The 25,000-nt window shown below is 36.8% G+C and overlaps 2 protein-coding genes across 2 annotated transcripts in view; one reads left to right on the top strand and one right to left on the bottom strand.

Moving 5' to 3' along the window:
- LOC143018175 (uncharacterized) overlaps nucleotides 1-12,816 on the bottom strand; it is an 86,618-nt gene extending 73,802 nt beyond the window's left edge. Inside the window, exon 1 of the mRNA XM_076173351.1 lies at nucleotides 12,668-12,816. Within this exon, the coding sequence (XP_076029466.1) occupies nucleotides 12,668-12,722 (55 nt within the window). The 5' untranslated portion in view covers nucleotides 12,723-12,816. The remainder of the gene's footprint in view (nucleotides 1-12,667) is intronic.
- Nucleotides 12,817-19,764: 6,948 nt separating this feature from the next.
- Nucleotides 19,765-25,000, top strand: part of LOC143018173 (uncharacterized) — a 24,375-nt gene continuing 19,139 nt past the window's right edge. Inside the window, exon 1 of the mRNA XM_076173348.1 lies at nucleotides 19,765-19,916. Within this exon, the coding sequence (XP_076029463.1) occupies nucleotides 19,862-19,916 (55 nt within the window). The 5' untranslated portion in view covers nucleotides 19,765-19,861. The remainder of the gene's footprint in view (nucleotides 19,917-25,000) is intronic.

The following is a 25,000-nucleotide window of genomic DNA, read 5'->3' as shown; positions in this document are numbered from 1 at the left end:
TCTGCCAGTTCATTCCTGCATTCTTTCAAAATCCAGTTTGCTATTTCATCTGGTCCATGCGATTTTCTGACATCAAGATTACTCAAGTGTTTCAATATTTCGTTCTTTGTTACTTCTATTTCTTTCATGGGAGGGACTTTCTCTTTCCATTCGATCTCTTCAGGTTGTATGTTCTCCCTTGTAAACACTGATTTAAAATGTTTGTTCATAATTTCCGCCATTTCAATTTCCTCTGTGTATTCAACTCCTCCTTGTCTTAATTTCTCCAAGTCTTGTTTGTTTTTCAATTTGTTGTTTACAAATCTGTAAAATAGTTTTGGTTGATCTTTACACTTTTCTATGACATCTTTTTCATATTTTCTCTTTTCCTCTCTGCATGCTTGTACATATTCATTTCTATAACAACTATACATTTTCCATTTATCAGGCCTTCTGTCTTTTTTCCATCTGGTCCAAGCTTTGTCTCTTTTGTCTTTTAACTCCCTACAACTTCTATTGTACCAGCATTTTACATATTCTTTTTCTTGTTTTTGTCTTGGGACATACTTTTCCACTCCTTTTTTGTAAATTTTTGTCAAAATATTCCATTTCTCTTCCACTGTTGTTTCTTCTTTGTATATTTCTTCCCAGTTTTCTTTTTGAAAGAATTCTCTTAATATATAAAAAAAAAAATCATACATCATTCTTCCTTTTCTATATTGTTCATTTCTTTTCATGTATTTTTCTTCAATTAGTTCCAGTTCAATCAATATGTGGTCACTTTTACTTATTGGTGTTGAAATATGAATATTTGTTATTGTGCATCTTGTGTTGTTTTTGATTGAATGTACAATGCAATGTATAGTAAGAATTTTGTCATTTGATTTATTGTATAATCTGTACTTAATTTGCATGTATAACAAAGTTCAGTTGCTAGGCCTGAGAGATTTCCCGCGCTAAGGGAGACGTTACTCCATTACAAGTCAGTCATTGTGAAGCCACAGTGTGGAGAGGTTGACGTGTACATTTTTGTCTGAATATAAACTTAATCGTGTCATGTGCATTGTGCCTTTCAAGAACAATAAACAGTTAAGTACTTTTCTAAGCGTTTATATAATACCCATAACTTTCAACATAGGTTATGGGCCCAGGACACGTTATTTTGTGTGCTTAGAAATTACACTGCGTCACAGCGAATAGTGATTGAATCGAGCATGGCGGTGTAGGCACGTGAACAAGAGTGAACGTAAGTGTTTATTACGTTGCATTTCATTTGTGTGACACAGACTGACAAAATGGATCGTAGTACAATCAACCTCACACTGTTGAATGATAAGAACTATCCTACGTGGAAGTTGCAGATGAAGATGCACTTGATTAAAGAGGATATGTTTGGTATAGTAAGTGGCTCAGAAACAGTACCGACAGAGGAAGCGGAACTGGAAAAATACAATAAGAAAAAAGCCAGGGCGTTGGCTTTTATTGTATTGGCTATTGACCAAAACCTTCTTTATTTGGTTGGGGATCCAACTGATCCAGGTGCTGTGTGGAAACTACTGGAGGACACTTTTCAAAAGAAAACCTGGTCAAATAAACTAAGACTCAAGAAACGGTTGTACAACATGAAATTACGCCAGGAAGACAGTATGCAGGAACATTTGAAGAAGTTCGTAGAACTATTTGATGAACTCGCAGTGGTTGGCGACGCCGTTAACGAGGAAGACAAGGTAATTTCATTATTATCGTCATTGCCTGACAGTTATTCAGTGCTTGTAACAGCACTAGAGGCTTCGGAAAATTTTCCAAAGTGGGAAACTGTGACGGAACGTCTTCTACACGAAGAAAGTAAGTGTAGTCTTATGAAGTCAACAAACAATAACAGTGCACTTGTTGTTAATAAAACAAAGTCATATAAAAAGATACAGTGTTTTGAGTGCAAAAAGATGGGGCACGTCAAGAAAAAATTTTGGGTTTATTTGAAGATGTGTAAAAATGAAAAAGTGAATTGTGCCTTGGGAAATAAAAAGGAAAAAGAAATAGCATTGGTTGCTAGTGCTTTATCTATAAATACTGCAGTCAAAGCAGGCAGTTGGGTAATTGATTCAGGTGCTACGCAACATATGTCCCATAAAAAGGAACTTTTTTCAAGTTATGAGACACTAGAAATGCCCTTGTTTGTTGAAGTAGGAGATGGTAGAGCATTGAAAGCTTATGGAGTAGGTGATGTTTGCATTAAATTGAAACTACCTAATGATGAAATAACTAATTATACTCTAAAAGATGTTCTCTTCATACCTGATTTAACTTATAATTTGATGTCAGTACCTAAGATGGTTAAGAATGATGTAACTGTAAATTTCCATGAAGGTAAATGTGAAATTTTCAACCAAGAAAATGAGTTGTTGGCTGTTGCAAATTTAGTAGGGAATTTGTATTTTCTAGAATGTGTTAGTGATATTGCAGCTGCATCAACACTTGACTCTGTCCCCAATTCTGCACTTGTTGCACAGTCAAAAGAGATGTTATGGCATCGCAGGTTAGGCCACCTTGGCATTGATAACCTTTGTAAATTAGTTAGGAAAGATATGATAAATGGTGTCAACAGTTCTCTTAGAAGTGACTCTATTTTTTGTGAAAGCTGTGTTGATGGTAAGAATCATAGACAACCATTTCGACCATCACTGAAGGACGGAAATAGAAAATTGTTTGAATTAATACATACTGATGTATGTGGGAAGCTTAACCCTAGTTCTTTGGGTAATGGTAATTACTTTCTGACCTTCATAGATGATGCTTCTAGGTATACATGGGTGTGCATTTTGACAAATAAGAGTGATGTTTTCAACAAATTTGTAGAGTGGAAGACATTGGTTGAGAAACAATATGATGCTAAAATCAAAATTGTGAGATCAGATAACGGGGGAGAGTATACCTCCAATGAGTTCCAAAAGAGTATACGTCATGAAACTATTGTATCTAAAACTCCTGAACAGAATGGTGTTGCAGAAAGGAAAAATCGTACCCTGGTTGAAACCGTAAGAGCAATGCTATCAGATTCAAACTTACCTAAGTCATTTTGGGCTGAAGCTCTAAGTACAGCAGTCTATATTAGAAATAGGTGTCCAACAGCTGCTCTAACAGACATGACACCATATGAAGCTCTTAACGGCAGAAAACCTAATGTTGAACATTTAAGAATTTTTGGATGTGTATCATATGTTCATGTACCTAAAGATGAAAGATCTAAATTAGATTCTAAATCTAAGCGTTGTGTTATGTTAGGATATGGATCTACTACTAAAGGTTACAGATTGTATGATGTAACTAGTAAGAAAATAATTTACAGCAGGGATGTAATTTTCAATGAATCTCAAATGTATTTTCTTGAGAAGGAGTGTGCTAATGTTGATTCTGTTTCAGTTGAAAAAGTTGATATTTCCATTCCTGTAGATAAAGATGAGAAAAATGGAAATGAAGCTCCTGAAATGCATGTTAGGAGGTCCAATAGAGATAGACGTCCACCAGAACGTCTTGGTGAATGGGTTAATATTTGTGATGCACCATCACTTGGTGAACCACAAAGTGTTGAAGATGCTTTGAATAGACCTGAAAAATCTCTTTGGAAGGCAGCTATGCAGAGTGAAATAACAGCTCTTTCTTCTAATGATGTTTGGGATTTGACAGAGTTGCCAGAAGGACGAACTCCCGTCAAATCAAAGTGGGTTTTTAAAAAGAAAATTGGACCTGATGGCTCAGTTTCCTCTTACAAAGCTCGCTTAGTTGCTCAAGGTTTTTCACAAAGACCTGGTATTGACTATGATGAGACCTTCAGTCCTGTGGTTAGGTTTGAGTCAATACGTACCATCTTATCATTAGCTGCTAGAGAAGGATTAAAGATCCATCAGATGGATGTATCTTCTGCATTTCTCAATGGAGAACTGCGTGAAGAGATTTACTTAACTCAACCCGAATCTTTTCATGAACCTGGAAAAGAAGAGTTACTATGCAAACTAAATAAGGCCATTTATGGCCTCAAACAAGGTCCTAAATGTTGGAATGATAACTTAGATAAATTTCTTAAAGACTTGCATTTTGAACAAAGTCCTAGTGATTCATGTGTTTACACTCGTATGTATGATAATGATTTGTGTATAATTGCCATATATGTTGATGATGTCATTTTAGCTTGTAAGTCCTTTGATGTTATTGCTGAGATTAAGAATTTGTTGAGTGAGCGTTACTTGATGAAGGACTTAGGAGAATTGAAATATTTTTTAGGTGTAAAAATTGCACAAAATAATGGTAAAATATTCATCAATCAATCTGGATTTATTAAGAGTGTTCTTAACAAGTTTGGCTTTGGTGACTGTAAGCCTGTATCTACTCCATGTGATGTAAGCAATGTTCTTTTAAAAGACTATGATGAATCAGATCTCTTTGATACTACTAAGTATCAATCTGCAGTTGGCAGTTTGTTATTTTTGTCCTCAAAAACCAGACCAGACATTTCATATGCAGTATGTAATGTTGCAAAGTATTGTAATAAACCTTATCAACAGCATTGGTCAGCAGTTAAGAGGATCTTCAGATATCTCAAAGGAACCATTACAGTTGGACTGCTCTATACTAATGATGATGTAAATGAATGTGTAGGTTTTGCTGATGCTGACTGGGCTGGTGATAGATCTGACCGTAAATCCACATCAGGTTATTGTTTTAGGCTCGGGACTAGTGGACTGATTTTTTGGCGCTCAAACAAACAAACGTGCGTTGCACTCTCAACTGCTGAGGCGGAATATGTAGCACTATCTGGTGCAGCACAGGAAGCTGTTTGGCTTAAATCTTTGCTAACGGACTTGAAACACGATTGTCAAAGTCCTATAACTATCTTTGAGGATAATCAGTCTGCTATAGTCCTTGCGAAGAATCATAAAGATCATTCTCGTACTAAACATATTGATATAAAGTTTCATTTTGTGAGAGAGTTGATCAATAACAAAATCATTGGTGTGAAATATTGTCCAAGTGATAATATGTTGGCTGATATATTAACCAAGGCACTCCCTGTGGATAAGTTTCAAAAATTTAGAAAAGGTATGGGAATGACTGAACAAAAAGTGAATGAATAGAATTTACAAAAACAATACAATCTGAGAAGGAGTGTTGAAATATGAATATTTGTTATTGTGCATCTTGTGTTGTTTTTGATTGAATGTACAATGCAATGTATAGTAAGAATTTTGTCATTTGATTTATTGTATAATCTGTACTTAATTTGCATGTATAACAAAGTTCAGTTGCTAGGCCTGAGAGATTTCCCACGCTAAGGGAGACGTTACTCCATTACAAGTCAGTCATTTTGAAGCCACAGTGTGGAGAGGTTGACGTGTACATTTTTGTCTGAATATAAACTTAATCGTGTCATGTGCATTGTGCCTTTCAAGAACAATAAACAGTTAAGTACTTTTCTAAGCGTTTATATAATACCCATAACTTTCAACATATTGGTGTTTTATATGCAATCTTGTCCACTGTTTTGGGTTCAGATGTAATTATTAGGTCTAGTCTCGATGGTTCTTCCTCATTTCTATACCTAGTGTTCTCCTGTATCCACTGTGTCATTGTATTGTCAGTAATCATCTCAAGTAGAGCGTTTCCCCATGAGCCGTCTCCACCCTTTACTGTCATCTCTTCCCAGCAGATTTCTTTGCAATTATAGTCGCCCATCATAACTATTCTTCCTCCATCTTCCATTATCTTATTTAATGTTATCTTTGTGTCCTCTAACATACTTTTATGTTCACTCTCTTCCCACGAGGCTGTTTTCGGAGGCACATAATTTATCACAAACTTTCTGCTCTTCTTATCTCTGTCTTCCACTTCGATCATAATCATCTCTACTGTATTCTTTCCATATGTGACACCCTTCACGTTTATATCCTTCTTAGTCAGGAACATAACTCCACCCCCTTGCTTTGTCTCTCTGTTTCTAATCCAATAATTATATGCATCATGTCCTACACTGTTGGGTGGTAGTGGACCTTTTAATTTTGTTTCTACAATTCCCATTATGTCCGGTTCTTTTTCCTTCAAATAATCATTCAGCTCATTCAATCCTGTTATTAATCCATCTATATTTGTGTAAGACACTCTTAGTTTTCTGCCACTTCCATTGTGTTCTCTGTTTCCCTTTTGTTTTTCTCTTGTGTGTCGAATTTCCTTACTTTCATATTCACTACTCTCCAATAGAATCTCTCTTTTTCTGACTCTGTTTTGTTCTCGTTTTTTTCCTTAGCTTCAAGTCTTTTCTGCTTTTCTTCCTCTCTTTCTTCTTTATTCATTTCCCTTTTTATCCATACCTTTTTATATTGTTCACTTGTTGCTAGTTTCCCTGTTTTGGATAAGATATTCTCTGCCGTCGTTTGTGACCTGAATTTAATCTTAATTGGTCTGGTGTTATCTGTACTATACTTTCCGAGTCTGAACTTCTCTTCGATTTGTTTCATTATTTCTGGTTTATCTTCCTGAACTAATTGTAGTAAACTGCTTACTTTTTCATTTTCCTCTTTGATTCTTGAGGTTCTATCTGGGTTATGTTTCTCTTCCATTCCTAATATAATTATACATTTCTTTTTGTCTGCTAAGTCTCTTACAATATTCTCCTTCTGTCTCATCACTTTGATAACTGAGTCTTCAGTTTGTTCTTTCATTTGCTGTTTAATTATGTCAGTAAATGCAACTTTACTATTTTCCTGTATCTTTCTCCACCCCTGTGCCTCTTTTGCTATTGTTTCTTTATTGTCTTTATTGTTCCTTTTTAATTCTTTATTCTCCTCTTTTACTTCTCTTAAATGTCTTTTTAGTTCTTCTATTTCATCAGTTAAGTTTTTGTTCGCCTTCTCTAGCTCTTCCAATCTTTCAAACTTTTCTGCAAGTTTTGACATTTTACCGAACCTAATCTCCCAATGTTCAGTCATTTGTTCAAGCCTTTCCTCCAGTTTTGCTAGTCGGGGGAGGTTGGTATCCGCCTCCCTCTCTTTAAATCCTTGGAAATTGTTATCCTCACCTTCCATTGAATTGTTCTTATCTATGTTTCTAATCTTTACATTTTTGTTAGACATTTCGTCGTCACTAAATTGGTCGGGACCTCTTTTGTTTACATGGCGTCTGCCTGCCTGGGCCAAGTCCTCTCCTTCCTCATTTCCTTCCATTTCCCTCAGTAATCCCTCCCCTTCTCCTTTTTCCTCACTATCCCCTACACCACGAGCAATTCCCCCCCCCCACCCTGTAAATACAATAGGTACTTCCTTTGCTTCGGGATCCACGAAATTTCACTTTTTCTTCAGAACGTCCTCTAAGCCGTCCGTTCGTTGAAGTGTGTATTTACCTAGTTGTATTTACCTAGTTGTATTTTACGGGAAGGGGAGCTATGCTCGTGGGGTCCCGTCTTCATATCTCATTTTATCTAAACTATTTTTAAATTCATGTATTGTTTTTGCACACACCACTTTCTCATCCAACTTGTTCCAACTGTCTATTACTCTGTGAGGAAAGCTGTTCTTTTTCAAATCTCTTCTATAGCTGTCTTTTTTTATTTTATTTCCGTGTCCTCTTGTATTTCTGTCATCCCATTTTATCAGATTCTCTCTATCAGTAATTTCTATGCCTTTCATGATTATGTAAATAGCTATCAAATCTCCTCTCTCTCTTCTTTGCTCTAGTGTCTGTAGTTCAAGTTTTGCCAGTCTCTCTTCATATGATAGTTTTGAGAGTGTTGGTGCCAATTTTGTAATTGCTCTTTGTATTCTTTCAAGTTTTTTTTATACATTTTTTTGTACTTGGTGACCATATCGTTGCTGCATATTCCAATCTTGGTCTTATCAGGGTGATTAGAATTTTCTTCACCATTTCTTCATCCAGGTATGTAAATGCAACTTTGATTGTTCTTATTAAATTATAAGTTTCTCCAAAAATCTTATTTATATGTTTCTCAGGTGACATATTATTCATAACAATGACTCCCAGGTCCTTCTCATTTTCTACTTTTTTTATTCCTTCTTCTCCCAATTTATATGATCCTGTTATTCTGTTTTTGCTTTTTCCAAATTCCATTATACTACACTTTTTTGTATTGAACTCCATCTCCCACTTCCTACTCTATTCCTATACTTTATTGAGATCACTCTGTAGTGACTCACAATCTTCTTCCATGTTCACTTTTTTAACAGTTTTGCGTCATCTGCAAAGAAGCTCATGTAACTTTCAATTTCTTTATCCATATCATTAATATATATAGCAAACATTATTGGGGCCAGAACTGTTCCTTGCGGAACACCGCTTATTACTTCATCCCATTTTGAGTGCTGGTTTCTTATCACTACTCTCATTTTTCTTTCTTGCAAAAAGTCTTCCATCCAATTTAGTAGTTTGCCCTGTATTCCTCCTTCAGTTTCTAATTTCTTAAGCAACTTCTTATGTGGTACTTTGTCAAAAGCTTTCTTTAGGTCTAAAAATGCACAGTCCGCCCATCCATCTCTTTCTTGTATTATATCTATTAGCCTTGAATAGAAACATATTAAATTGGTGACGCATGATCGTCCTTGTCTGAATCCAAATTGCCTTGGATTTAACACTTTGTTTTTTTCTAAATATTTTACCCATCTACTTTTGATAATTCTTTCACAAATTTTTGCTATTGTACTTGTTAGAGAGACTGGTCTATAGTTGGTAGGTTCTTCTTTATTTCCTCCTTTATATATAGGTACTATATTTGCTTTTTTCCAATCTTCTGGAACTTTTCCTTCTTTCAAGGAACTATTTAGTATGCTATGTATATTGTCTGCCAGTTCATTCCTGCATTCTTTCAGTATCCAGTTTGCTATTTCATCTGGTCCATGCGATTTTCTGACATCAAGATTACTCAAGTGTGTTAATATTTCATTCTTTGTTACTTCTATTTCTTCCATAGGGGGGACTTTCTCTTTCCATTCGATCTCTTCAGGTTGTATGTTCTCCCTTGTAAACACTGATTTAAAATGTTTGTTCATAATTTCCGCCATTTCCATTTCCTCAGTGTATTCAACTCCCTCTTGTCTTAATTTCTCCAAGTCTTGTTTGTTTTTCAGTTTATTGTTTACAAATCTGTAGAATAGTTTTGGTTGATCTTTACACTTTTCTATGATATATTTTTCATATTTTCTCTTTTCCTCTCTGCACGTTTGTACATATTCATTTCTATAACAGGTATATATTTTCCATTTTTCAGGTCTTCTGTCTTTTTTCCATCTGGTCCAGGCTTTGTCTCTTTTGTCTTTTAACTCCCTACAACTTTTGTTGTACCAGCATTTTACATATTCTTTTTCTTGTTTTTGTCTTGGGACATACTTTTCCACTCCTTTTTTGTAAAATTTTGTCAAAATATTCCATTTCTCTTCTACTGTTGTTTCTTCTTTGTATATTTCTTCCCAGTTTTCCTTTTGAAAGAATTCTCTTATTTTATCAAAGTTTGTTTTTTCATACATCATTCTTCCTTTTCTATATTGTTCATTTCTTTTCATATATATTTCTTCATTAAGTTCCAGTTCAATCAATATGTGGTCACTTTTACTTATTGGTGTTTTATATTCAATTTTGTCCACTATTCTAGGTTCAGATGTAATTATTAGGTCTAGTCTCGATGGCTCTTCTTCATTTCTATACCTAGTGTTCTCCTGTATCCATTGTGTCATTGTATGGTCAGTAACCATCTCAAGTAGAGCGTTTCCCCATGAGCCGTCTCCACCCTTTACTGTCATTTCTTCCCAGCAGATTTCTTTGCAATTAAAGTCGCCCATCATAACTATTTTTCCTCCCGCTTCCATTATCTTGTTTAATGTTATCTTTGTGTCCTCTAACATACTTTTATGTTCACTCTCTTCCCACGAGGCTGTTTTCGGAGGCACATAATTTATCACAAACTTTCTGCTCTTCTTATCTCTGTCTTCTACTTCCATCATTATCATCTCTACTGTATTCTTTCCATATGTGACACACTTCACGTTTATATCCTTCTTAGTCAGGAACATAACTCCACCCCCTTCCTTTTTCACTCTGTTTCTAATCCAATAATTATATGCATCATGTCCTACACTGTTGGGTGGTAGTGGACCTTTTAATTTTGTTTCTACAATTCCCATTATGTCTGGTTCTTTTTCTTTCAAATAATCATTCAGCTCATTCAATCCTGTTATTAATCCATCTATATTTGTGTAAGACACTCTTAGTTTTCTGCCACTTCCATTGTGTTCTCTGTTTCCCTTTTGTTTTTCTCTTGTATGTCGACTTTCTTTAGTTTCATATTCACTACTCTCCAATAGAATCTCTCTTTTTCTGACTCCGTTCTTATCTCGTTTTTTTTCCTTAGCTTCAAGTCTTTTCTGTTTTTCTTCCTCTCTTTCCTCTTTACTCATTTCCCTTTTTATCCATACCTTTTTATATTGTTCACTTGTTGCTAGTTTCCCTGTTTTGGATAAGATATTCTCAGCCGTAGTTTGTGACCTGAATTTAATCTTAATTGGTCTGGTCTTGTCTGTACTATATTTCCCGAGCCTGAATTTCTCTTCGATTTGTTTCATTATTTCTGGTTCATCTTACTGAAAAAATTCTAGTAAATTTCTTACTTTTTCATTTTCCTCTTTGATTCTTGAGGTTCTATCTGGGTTATGTTTCTCTTCCATTCCTAATATAATTATACATTTCTTTCTGTCTGCTAAGTCTCTTACTATATTCTCCTTCTGTCTCATCACTTTAATAACTGAGTTTTCAGTTTGTTCATTCATTTGCTGTCTGATTATGTCAGTGAATGCAACTTTGCTATTTTCTTGGATTTTTTTCCAACCCTCCTTGTTCTCCTTATTATTCTCCTTTAAGACTTTATTCTCTTCTTTTACTTCTTTTAACTGTTTTTTTAATTCTTCAATTTCCTTAGTTAAGTTTTTGTTCGCCTTCTCTAGTTCTTCCAATTTTTCAACCCTCCGTACAATGTTGTTAACATGACCGAACCTACGCTCCAAGTCCTCGATCATCTTATCGACCTTCTCTTCTAGTCTTGTCTGTCGGGGGGGGGGGGGGTTGTGTCCCCCCCACCCTCTTTAAATCCCTGGAAAATATTCTCATCACTTTCTACTGTATTGCTCTTATCTATACTTATAATATTTACAGTTTTTTTAGACATTTCATCGGGGCTCAGCTGGTCGGGGGGCCGTTTGTTTTCCATTCGCCGGTCTGCCGGGGCCAAGTCCTCTCCTTCCTCATTTCCTTCCATTTCCCTCACCAATCCCTCCCCTTCTCCTCTTTCCCTACTTTCCCACTACCCCACGAGCAATTTCCCCCCCCCCCACCCTGCAAATACAATAGGCACTTCTCTTTGCGTTGGGATCCACGAAACTTCAATTTTCTTCAGAACGTCTTCTAAGCCGTCCGTTCGTTGAAGTGTGTGTGTGTGTGTGTGTGTGTGTGTGTGTGTGTGTGTGTGTGTGTGTGTGTGTGTGTGTGTGTGTGTGTGTGTGTGTGTGTGTGTGTGTGTGTGTGTGTGTGTGTGTGTGTGTGTGTGTGTGTGTGTGTGTGTGTGTGTGTCTTTCCCTCTACCCTTCTTACAATAATATTGATGATGATGATAATAATGATAATAATAATAATAATAATAATAATAATAATAATAATAATAATAATGATGATGATGATGATGATGATGATGATGATGATGATGATGATGATGATGATGATGATGATGATGATGATGATGATGATGATGATGATGATGATGATGATAACAATAACAATAATAATAATAATAATGATGATGATGATGATGATGATGATGATGATGATGATGATGATGATGATGATGATGATGATGATGATGATGATGATGATGATGATGATGATGATGATAATGATGATAATAATAATGATAATAATAATAATAATAATAATAATAATAATAACAATAATAATAATAATAATAATAATAATAATAATAATAATAATAATAATAATAATAATAATAATAATAATAATAATAATAATAATAATAATAATAATAATAATAATAATATTAATAATAATAATGATAATAATAATAATAATAATAATAATAATAATAATAATAATAATAATAATAATAATAATAATAATAATAATAATAATAATAATAATAATAATAATAATAATAATAATAATAATAATAATAATAATAATAATAATAATAATAATAATAATAATAATAATAATAATAATAATTATGGAACAAGGTACTTTTCTTTTTTTACTTCAACTTGTGCATACTTAATATTGGGTACCTCCTTTTGTACCTCAAGTAATATTTTGTCACTATAACAATAGTTTTACTAAATTGTAAATCAATAAACAAATATATCACACAGTACATTATTGGAAAGTAATACAGACATCTCGCTTAGACGATCTTGACTCTTCCATTACTGCCGAATCATGTAACAAATTTGAAACATACAAAACGTTGCTCTGTCTAATTTCAAATCATTAAAGGCTATCGCTTTTGTGTAATAGAACGTAATCCTTAGATTCCTTCAAGTGAATCCACGTTTCTGAAGTCAATATGAAACAAACTATACTGGGTTATGTTACTGTATACACAGTTACGCTTCTAACATAATAAGAGTGAACTTACTGATGGGTCCGACGTCAACTACAGGGATGATACCGGAATCACCTCCGTCGGCCATGGTTGTCAGCACACAATGTGGTCACATGATAAAGAAATGAGGCTCAGTGTTGCCATTCGTCTGCATTCCTTCAGTTGCCAAATTAAAAAGGATACAAAAGACGAGCATGCCGACAGGAAACCATTTGGTCCATAACTAGGTCGGATGCGAAAAAATAATGGAAATAAGTAACTTAAATTAATAAGCAAATAAATAAATAAGTAAATAAGTAGATAAAATAAACATATAATGATAAATAATAAAGAAATAGTTAAATAATAATGATAAAACAATAGATGAAATAAAATTCATTAAATGGCATGCATTACAACATATTGCTTAGGTGTTTATCTAAAAAATCTTAAAAGCTCGAACTGTACTACATTGCACTGCCTCTGCAGGAAGTTTATTCCATCCCTTTACTACACGGTTGGCGAAGTTGTTTCTGCCCACTTCCAAATTAAATCTATTTCCTGACAATTTGAGACCCTTATTTATTGTCTGATTCGCATTCAGTGTGAAATTTTTGTCACTTTTGATGTTGTCAATAGTGAAATTTTTGTCATTTTTGATGTTGTCAATTCCTTTAAGAATCATAGAGACCTGTACCAGATCTTCTATGAGATTCGGTGACCATACGGATACAGCATATTCCAAATGTGGATGAATTAACGATTTATATAGCTTATTAATGACAGATATCAAAGATGAGATGAAATGTTTGAGAAGTTTGGTAGGGGTTACTAGGTTAGACAGAGAGAGAAACGAGGAGGTGAGGAGGAGAACGGGGTTGGAAAAAGAGGTGGCAATTAGGTCTAATGAAAGATTATTGGGATGGTTTGGACACAGGGAAAGAATGAATGATGAAAGATTAGTAAAAGAGGAGTGGAAGCAGTTGATGAACCAGTCATTTGTAAGTGCCTTCGTTATCTATGCCTCCGCGTTGTACACCCAGTAGACGGGTAGGAGAGCCTTGTTCTTGTTTTTCAAGTCACGTGGATTCCTAGACTTATAAGCAAGCCCGAGCTTGATCATAAAGCCCGCAGCGATCCCGCACATGATGAGTGCCACGCGCTCTTTGTGGGCCATAAACCCCGGCTTCTTTACCTCATTCTTGAAGAGGAACGTGCGGGACGGCATCCTCTTCCAGAACAGACCTGTCTGGTCCATATTAAATACTTGTTCGGGAAGATAGCCGCCCTCCTCAATAATCTGGGGGAATTCCTCCTCGACGTAGCGTTGGGCTGCCGCTGTATCAGCAGAAGCAGCTTCACCGTACAGCGGAACACTTCGAAGGCCAAATCTCTTTTGGAATTTTTCAAACCAGCCCTTGCTGGCCACGAATCCACGTTCTCTCTTGGGAGAATCACTCGATGTCCCTGGTTGGGGGTCGTCGATGTCCTCTTCTTCATCACCGTCGTCGTCAGGTCCAGCAGCAGCCACAAGGGTATCATAAAGGGCCTTTGCTTTTGTTTGGATCATGTTGGTATCCAAACTTACGTTCTTCTTCCTACAATCTGCAATCCACAATGCAAGAACAGCTCCCATTTTTTCTGATGGTCTTATTGCGGGAAGTAACGACCCTTTTTGCTTCTTTGTTAAAAAAATATCGATGCCGTCTGTCGCATTTTCTTCTCATCTTTCTTTATGTAGCGAACGGTCAACTCGTTGATGTCGTAATGTGTGTGTGTGTGTGTGTGTGTGTGTATTTACCTAGTTGTATTTTTACGGGAAGGGGAGCTATGCTCGTGGTGTCCCGTCTTCATATCTCATTTTTATCTAAACTATTTTTAAATTCATGTATTGTTGCACACACCACTTTCTCATCTAACTTGTTCCAACTGTCTATTACTATGTGAGGAAAGCTGTACTTTTTCAGATCTCTTCTATAGCTGTCTTTCTTGATTTTCTTTCCGTGCCCTCTTGTATTTCTATCATCCCATTTTATTAGATTCTCTCTATCAATAATTTCTATGCCTTTCATGATTCTGTAAATAGCTATCAAATCTCCTCTCTCTCTTCTTTGCTCTAGTGTCTGTAGTTCAAGTTTTGCTAGTCTCTCTTCATATGTGTGTGTGTGTGTGTGTGTGTGTGTGTGTGTGTGTGTGTGTGTGTGTGTGTGTGTGTGTGTGTGTGTGTGTGTGTGTGTGTGTGTGTGTGTGTGTGTATTATAAAAACTGGAGAGAGTAAAAACAAGTCTTCATTAACAAGTTTGCTCTACCAAGACCATTTTCTCAGGCAAAATAATCCAAAGTGATGCTGAAATAGAGATTAAAAGAAAAACATACTATATTGTTCTTTGGCAGGTTAATGGGAGATAGAGAGGGAGGGTAAGGGAAGGTAATGGGGTAAGTAACCCACAGAAATTGCTCAAGTTTAGACCATCATATTTTTTAGATCCGCCATCAGTTCTCGAAGGGTTAGTCTTCACGATTACATTGGGTGTCTTTTTTTATTTTTGTTAACCTTACTTTAGAATATTGTTGCGTTTATTTAGTACGTCCTCATCTCCATGTATAAATCTGTTTCCACTTCCGTATGCATTGAATAGATGCACGTGTACATACGTACATACGTTAGACGAAATGCAATGTTTTATTGAACTTGGGTTGGAAAAATGACTGATTACACGGTTTGTTTCTTGACCGCGTACCCACTCACTAATCTTATCATGTCTGACGTGCATAGCTGCAGAATGTCTTGACTGATAAACAGAGATCACACAGACAGGCCAGGCCACGATGTCGAGAAATCTGAGTTGCCAGGACCTGATGCATAAAGTGACAGAATTTTGGTTATTTGGTTGTTTCAACGTAGTGGTTATGTATTAATTGATTTATTTACTTATTTACTTACTTATCTTTTATTTTTTATTCATTTATTCATCTATTTATTTATTTTTCTATATAATAATTCATCTATTTATTTATCTAATCATCTATTAATTATCTATTCATATATGTATTTTTCTATTAATTTATCTATTTATTTTTGGTTATTTATTTATTCATTTATTTATTTATTTATCTATCTATTTATTTATTTATTCATCAATATATCTATATCTATTTATCTATCTATCTATCAATTTATTTATGTATTTTTGTTACTTATCTCTTCATTTAATTCACGACGTCGTAATGTCCCTATTCTTAACCAATTTTTATTTTACCATTACTTCCATCGTTGTATCTTCGTCTTCATTAATCATTATAATTAGAATTTATCATCATCATCATCACTGTTCTTTTATGATGGTCCTATATTTACTGATTATTTGTCAGTGCTGTAATTTGCATCGTCACTGTGCCCATGGTTGTTACCCTTAGTCGTAACACTCGTAATAGATGATATTCTTATAACTTTTAAAAAATTTAGATTAATCTAACTACCACAAGTTATCACTTAATATATACAATGTAAACGTTACTTTTTCATGTGTTATCATCACTAGATACCAGTATGAACGTTGTACATTTCGTCAGATTTATCAACGGAGATTGCATGATTGGAGTGTACCTTGACTTCGTACACTTTAGGTAATCTCTCCCGGATACGACCTTGTGGGTGCAGGTTCATTGCCCGGGAGATGAGTCGCGTGATTGTAGTTCGTGTCGCATTGTTCGTTGCTAAGGATTTCTGCGGAAATGTATCTCTTATGTAGAAGGCTTACATAGGTTACTTGTTTCACGGTAGCATCATCAATACCTGCGGTTATAAGTATTGTAGAGGTTAATTTTCCTGAGGCCTGCGGCGAGGCATGGGTTAACAAAGCAACACGACGTCAACTGCGATGTTCTTCCGTCCGCATCAAGGTTACTCTGGAGGCTTATGTTTTCAAGTGAACAGAACGCGGGGAGTTTGAAAGGGCAAATGCGAATCGACAGTTTACGTGTAATTACATTTGTTACAGGTGTATCTAAACAATGATATAATTTATAAAGTAGTTATATGCTTTACGAAATATGTATAATGAATATTTTATGTTAGTATCAGAATTTATCCTTGGGAAACAACCTTCCCCAGGATTCAATAGGTGAATAGGCACACTATCATACTATTGGACAGGAGATGTATTAATTACTAATAAGACATTTAATACTATTTAACAATTGTGATTAGTTGTATTCTGTTTGTTTGCCTCCTTTATCGCTGAATATAATAGATACATAATTTTAAATTTGTTTTGACTACCCCTCATTAATAAATGGTGAATGAATATGATGGTTGTGTTCCTGTTGAGCCAGATAAAATTATTTAAAAATGTACATTTTGATGAACTGTAGGCCTACTCTCGCTTTTCTTTTGACAAATACACTGTATTCAACTGGTTGAAACAAATGAGTTATTTGTGATCTTGTTAACTTATCCCCGACATTACGCAGTTCCGTGATTGGATATTCAAGAAGATTTAGGTAAACTACAGCAATGGTCTGAAAAGTGGCAAATTAAATTTAACACAAGTAAATGTAAGGTTATGCAAATAGGTAAAACTAACATTAAGTATGATTACAAGTTATTTAGATATTCATTAACAAAAGTGGATACTGAGAAGGATTTCGGCTTAATTATCAGTAATGACCTCAAATCATTTATGCAGTATATTTCCGCCTCAGAAAGCAAGACTGATTGCGCAATCTTTTGGTTTTAAAAGTCCATCTTTCATCATCTATTTATATACCAAGAGCTCTTTTCCCCTTATAAGGGAGGTAGCTAAGTGAAAGGCACGTACCTATTCCCACCCATTTCACTCCTCTCCACCACCCGTTCAACCCCTCCCATCTCAGGTTCTGTTGAATGACGGGTCATCCCTACATCCGCCAAATGCCTTAGGTCAAACGCACTGCAGCAAGACACAGTACATCCACAGCAAGGCCGTTTTACTTGATCGGCAACCCACCCCCTCTCCGTCCCCTCTTGCAGAAAAAGAGAAGACAGAGAGAAATCCCTTCGAGCTGCGTCAAAATATCATTTACACATAAGCACCCTATACACCCCTATCCCTCCCTTCCTTGTATAACAGCATCATCCATACACAGTCATTCTTCACTCACCCCTATCTCCTGCCTTCTCCCTTCCTTGCTCAACAATCATCCTCTTTTGCTCAACGCTCCCTTCACTCCATCTCATCTTCGGTCGTCCCCTCAAGTTGACTCCCTCCACCTCTGCCTTCCACTCCTCTTTTACTAATCTTTCATCACCCATTTTTCCCTGTGTCCAAACCATCCCAATACTCTTTCATCAGCCCTATCTGCCATCTCCTCTTCCACTCCCGCTCTCCTCCTCACCCCCTCGTTTCTCACTCTATCCAACCTAGTGACCCCTACCATACTTCTAAGACATTTCATCTCATCTTTGATATCTATCATTGATAAAATATATAAATCGTTAACTCGACCACATTTGGAATATGCTGTATCCGTATGGTCACCGAATCTCATTGAAGATTTGATACAGGTCTCTATGATTCTGGGGGCCGTCCCGCTCGAAAACGAACTTCGTCAATTATGATCGGAATTTCGCAAATTTTTAATATGTTATATATACATATACTGAGATGTTCACCACCAATTTTTATATCATTTGGTTAAAAAACAATGAAGTTATTAATAAAAAACCGTTTTTTGACCAATTACAAAAGTTGTATCTCCTCGCTTATCCATTGACTGAGCATGCTGAAAAAATCACACAAATGCTCTATAGCAATACCTAAAAAATCATTGTGGCGTTTTTGGAATTTCCTCTTAGTTTAGGAGAAAGAATTTTGTTTTTGAAACGTGTCATATTTTTTTTCAAAATACAATATATCAACTTCTATAAAAAAAACAATAAAAAGTTTGCAAATTTATTCAGCTTTCAAATGATCCAAACCCCATTAAAATCGCCCGAGTAGTTACGGAGGAGATAGAAAAAATGTAGAGAAAAAGGTAGTTTTGAGATATTGAGCTTTGAAGTTCAAAATACATTTCATTGCATTTTTTTGTATTTTTCATTTCGATTTTTTTCTCTGCGCCAATCTTCATGCATTCTATGTCATTCACATGGTATTTTAAAGTGTAGCTGGTACCTGATCCCCCGTTTTACGAGGTATCAGGAGGTCAGAAGGCGAGGGTTTCAGGAAGTGACGTCTCTCATTGTCTCCATGTTCGCTTACTAGAAAGCTTACTTGAAATCGCTTACTTGAAATCGGAACTGATAAATAGTTAGATAGATTGATAATTACATAGATAGACTTTATTTGGCAATGAATCAATGTTTTTGTCTTGTTCAAGTGCTTTTGTAATGATGGAATTGACTCTAACCAAGTGAGAAAGAAGATTATGTGTTCTTCCAAACTTATGATCAATGACAGTCGCTCTTGTGATGAAAAAAAAAGCACTCGGAGCGTCATTTGTAGTCTCGTGATGTACGTAACGCCTGCTCGATGGTTGCGGTGAGGTCATTGGAAACGAGGATACGGAGGGCGGTGAAGGGGTTAAAACGCGCTCGGCTTCGCGCGTCCCGGGCTGGCGCATCAGCAGCACTATTCAAGGTCACTGCTATGAGTCGTCTCCAGTGTCTCGATGATTTGATTCAGTTTCTTAGCTTTCATGAAACACACGCTTCTTCTTCGAATGTTTAGGCATTCTTGAAATGATTATAGCTTCAAATAAAAGTAAATAAAACTTCTATATATCTATCTATCTCCAAGGAACGACAATTCGATTTCTCTCCACAATGATTCGCTCAGCTTACGTACCGAGTGAACAGATTGCAGTCTAGGATGTGTTTCCAAGTAGTCTACGCATTTGTGCCATTTTTATTGCGATGAAATAACTTTATCGAACATTTGTGCAGCGAAGGTGTACTAAAAAGTGGGGTGGGGGGCAGAAAAATAGCCACAACTCCTTTATTTTTTGGTATTTCGCTGAAATATTTCAGGACTGAATTGCCAAAGGCCACTAGATGACAGGGGTGTTTTTTTCTCGAATATTTCGATTTTTTGACGGAAATTCATCGGGACGGCCCCCTAAAGGAATTGGCAACATCAAAAGTTACAAAAATTTCACACTGAATGCGAATCAGACAATAAATAAGGGTCTCAAATTGTCAGGAATGCAGACGAATGGCAGCACTGAGCCTCATTTCTTTATCATGTGACCACATGTGTGCTGACAACCATGGCCGACGGAGGTGATTCCGGTATCATCCCTGTAGTTGACGTCGGACCCATCAGTAAGTTCACTCTTATTATGTTAGAAGCGTAACTGTGTATACAGTAACATAACCCAGTATAGTTTGTTTCATATTGACTTCAGAAACGTGGATTCACTTGAAGGAATCTAAGGATTACGTTCTATTGCACAAAAGCGATAGCCTTTAATGATTTGAAATTAGACAGAGCAACGTTTTGTATGTTTCAAATTTGTTACATGATTCGGCGGTAATGGAAGAGTCAAGATCGTCTAAGCGAGATGCCTGTATTACTTTCCAATAATGTACTGTGTGATATATTTGTTTATTGATTTACAATTTAGTAAAACTATTGTTATAGTGACAAAATATTACTTGAGGTACAAAAGGAGGTAACCAAAATTAAGTATGCTGAAGTAGAAGTAAAAAAAGAAAAGTACCTTGTTCCTGAACTATTCGTCTCAGTAATTTTATAGAAACCATAAACTAGTTAATTATTTGGTACTACATAACTAAAAGACACATAGGAATTAAGCATATATAATATATTTTGACTATATTTGATCAGTAACTGATTCCCAAATTCATGACTACTCAACCATCACTGCTTAGCAGAGATGACCTTGCTCAGCGAGTTAAACGCCCACAGACGGTGTTTTGTGCACGTTGTGAGGTACTACTGAATTGCCTGAGCAACATGTAAGGGCGCACGTAATTAGTCCAAACATGAATAAGCACTTGTGATCGGTCTGCTTCTGACCTTGCGTTGTTCTACATAGGGTTAATAACGATTCCCGACTTTGAGATGGAACGAGTAGATTTCCATTTTTTCCTTCCAATAGATAAAAAATAATGGAAAATAATACTTAAGTAAAGGTAAAAGCACTGATAATTTTGAATACATTTTCAAAAGTAAAAATCGAAAAATTACCCATGTACACTCAATTATTCTACGTTATCATACAACATTATTCTTTGTATTAGTGTATCTAATTGTATTTACCACGTTGTAGTATACAGGAAACGAGCTACACTCGTGAGGTCCTATCTCTTACTTTCCGATGACCATATTCAACTTAGAATTCTTTGCATGGCATAGCCTGTGTACTAAACCTGGTGTTGTTAGGTCCTGCTGTTACAATTGGAAAATGACATCGTGTTGAATTAAGTATGATAGTGTGACATTTTATGGATCTCATGTTGGATACAGTATACAAAGGATTAAAAAGGGGGAGCATGCCGACAGGAGACCTTTTGTTCCATAAGTAGGTCGGATGCGAAAAAATTATAATAATGATACATACATACATATACCAAAGACTTTTTCCCCTTTACACGGGAGGGGGGTAGCCAAAAAGAAAAAGGCATAGAAACCACTCCCACCTCTCCACCCTCCTCCCTCCTTCTCATCTTGGCACCTTCTGGATGACGGGTCATCCCTGTATCCTGTCCACTGCCCTGGGTCAGAAGCAGTGTCGCAAGACACAGCACATCCACAGCAATGTCGCTTCATAAATTTATTTCTCATACATACTCCCTCACTCTCCATCCCCCACCCCCTCATGCATAACAGCATCATCCATACACAACCCTTCTCCATTCACCCCTATCTTCTGTCCTCTCCCGTCCTTCCTCAACAGACATTCCTCTCTTTCGTAATGCCCATTTTACCCCATCCATCCATCTCATCCTAGGACGCCCCCTCATATTCCTTCTTTCCACACCTCATTTACTGATCTTTCTTCACTTATTCTTTACATGTGTCAAAACCATCCTAATACTCTTTCATCAACCCTATCTCCCTGCTCCCTTTCCACCCCTGTTCTCCTCCTCACCTCATTTCTCACCCTATCTAGCCTAGTAACCCCTATCATACTTCTCAGACATTTCATTTTAAACACATTCAAACTCCTCCTCTCTTCCTCTCTTATGTTCCATGTTTCTGCCCCGTACAGTGCTGTCGGCACAAGCACTCCTTCTTGTAACCTCTTCTTAGCACCAATGCCCAGATGTCTATTTCTCATTACACTTTTTAATCCACCAAAACATTTACTCGCTTCTTTCAATCTACATACTACCTCCACCCCCACTCCTCCCTTTCCTGCCACATTTGCACCCAAGTATCTAAAACTATCCACTTCCTCCAGTCTCTCTCCCTTAATATTCACTTCCAGTCTGATGCCACTCTCTCCCCTTGTACATCTCATCACCTTACTTTTGCCCACATTTATCTTCAGCTTCCTTCTTTCACACACCTCAAATTCTGTCACTAATCTCCTTAATCCCTCCTCTGATCCTGCTACAACGCAGTGTCGTCAGCAAACAACAACTTGGTTATTTCCTACTTTTCTCCATTTTCTTTAACTATCTCCAACCCCTGACCCACCACCCTTGAATTCACCTCTCGCACCACCCCATCCATGTATAGATTGAACAGCCAGGGCGACATAATACATCCCTGACGAAGTCCCACCTTTACCTCAAACCATTCACTCTCTCCATTTCTAATCCTAACACAAGCACTACTACTCTCGTAAAAACTCTTGACTGCTCTTAACAGTTTTCCTCCCACAGTGTCTTCCTGTCTACCCCAATAACATGCACCCAATACCCCGCCTGGAGTATTAGCTGCATGTTATTGTGGCAAAGTAGCATGTAATTGATACTTCAAGGTCTATATGGGGCGCCCCTATGGACCAGAGTCACACATCAATTTGTCTGTGATAGAGGAAAACTCTGTTCATAGAGAAATTATGACACTTTTATACTATGACTGTCCCTCCGTTATGCTGTCCCCAACCCCTTGTTACTGTCCTGTACCAATTCTCTGAATATTCATTTCCTTTTTTCGCCTACCTACCCTGTGGTGGGGGAAAAGAATGCTACCACCAAGTCTTCCCATTTGAGTCGTAAAGAACGACAAAAAACGGGACGGGGGATGGAACTAGGAGTCCTACTACCTTTAGCCCCAAAAGGGGACATTCCTAAAAAAAAGGTAAAGGCATGAGAAGGTCTGCGAGTTTTCCAACCAGTACTCTAAGGTTTGGGTCTTTTAATGTGCGTAGATGTGGTACAGATGAGAGTAAAAGGGAAGAGATAGGCAGTATGTTTGTGGGAAGAAAGATGGATTTACTGGCTTTGAGTGAAACTAAAATGAAAGGGAGGGGCGAGTGTTAGTTTGGGAGCGTAGCTGGGAGGTTCTCAGGAGTGAAAAGAGGACGAGGGAGAGAAGGGGTGGCTATATTAGTAAGTGAAGAGATAGGTAAGCGTGTAGTGGAGTGGAAGGAAGTTTCATCAAGGTTGATGTGGATGAAGGTGAAGCTGGGAAGGGAGATGTGGGTTGCTGTAAGTGCGTATGGGCCTGGTAGTGAGAAGAGCGTAGAGGAAAGGGAGGCTTTTTGGGTGGATCTAAATGAGTGCATAGAGGGATTAGGGAGAAATGTCAATGTAGTTGTATTGGGAGACCTAAATGCTAGGGTAGGAAACGAACCAATAGACGGAGTGATTGGGAAGTATGGAGTTCCAGGTAAAAATCGTAGTGGAGAGTTGATGGTGGAGATGTGTCTATAAAGAGAGTTGATGATAGCAAATACAGTGTTTAGGAAGAAAGTCAAGCATAATTACACATGGGGGAGGGTGGTGGATGGAAGGGTGGTAGATAGAGCGTTAGTGGACTATATAGTGGTGGTCAGGAGTATGGTAGGAAGAGTTAAGGATGTACATGTTCTAAGGGGAGAGAGTGGGGGAATATCAGATCATTTTCTGGTGGAAGGTAAATTGAGAGTGGAGAATAGGTGGAGAAAGAGAAAAAGGGCAGAAGATAAGGAGGTACTTAGAGTAAACTGCTTAAATGAGAAAGACAAGGAGAAGGAGTATAAGAAGAAGCTGAGAGGGGAGTAGGAGGGAGTGAAGGATAGAGTAGACCTAGGAATGGAGGAGGAATGGGGATGGTTCAAGGAGGGAGTCCTAAGGTGTGCAAAGATGGTGTGTGGAACAAGGAGGGTGGCAGGAAATAGAAGGAAAGGTAGTGAGTGGTGGGATGAGGAAGCAAAGAAGGATGTAGAAGAGAAGAAGCAGGCCTTCATAGATTGGCTACAAATTAGGGCGAGGGAATCGTATGAGAGATACAAAGTAAAGAGAAGGGAAGTTAACCATAAGATAAAGGAAACAAAGAGGAGAGCAGATGTGAAATGTGGAAAGAGTATGACAAAAAAAAAATTGAAAGTAATAAAAAAGATGTTTTGGAGATAAATTAAAAGAGGAAGACGAAGTGAATTAAGTAGAGAAGAAAAAGTAAAAGGTGCAGATGGAGAGACGATAATGGAAGAGAAGGCAGTGAGAGGAAGGTGGGCAGAGTATTTTAGGGAGTTGCTAAATGTGAAGGAGATAGGGAGGGAAAGGTAGTTGCAGTGGGAAGCGCTAAGAAAATGAGAGTGATGAGTGAGGAAAATGGAGGAGAAATAGGGAAAGATGAGGTGAAAGCAGCTGTTAAGATGATGAGAGCAGGTAAGGCACCTGGGTTGGATGGGATGCCATGCAAAATGTCTGAAGAAAGGAGGTACAGTTATGGTGGACTGGCTGGTGAGGTTATTTAATGTTTGTTTAAGAGAGGGTAGAGTGCCGGAGGACTGGATGAGTGCCTGTATCGTTCCGCTTTACAAGGGAAAGGGGGACAAGTGTGAGTGTAGTATTTTCAGAGGGATCAGCACGTTGAGTGTAGTTGGGAAGGCTTATGGGAGGGTCTTGATTGAGAGGATTAGGAGAGGATCAGAGGGAGTAATTGGTGAGGAACGGTATGGTCTTAGGACAGGTAGGGGTTGTGTAGATCAGATTTTTGTGGTAAGATAGATATGTGAGAAAGCTATAGGAAAAGGAAAAGGTGTTTTGGGGCTTTTATGGATTTGGAAAAGGCTTTAATAAAGATAAATAAGTAAATAGATTAATGAATAAAATAAAATAAATGCATAGGATATAGTTAAATAATAAACAAGCAGGTAAATAGTAAATAATAATAAATTGACAGATAAGTAATAGTAAATGAAAATAAAGCAAATAATAAACAGACAAATAATAACAAACAAATAAACAAATATTATAAAATAAATGGCAATCATCACAGCATCTTC

Source organism: Oratosquilla oratoria, chromosome 34 (genome assembly GCF_046742065.1).
Source record: "Oratosquilla oratoria isolate Oo_2021 chromosome 34, ASM4674206v1, whole genome shotgun sequence".
In the NCBI taxonomy this organism is placed as follows: domain Eukaryota; kingdom Metazoa; phylum Arthropoda; class Malacostraca; order Stomatopoda; family Squillidae; genus Oratosquilla; species Oratosquilla oratoria.
This window is presented reverse-complemented; position numbering and strand designations above follow the sequence as displayed.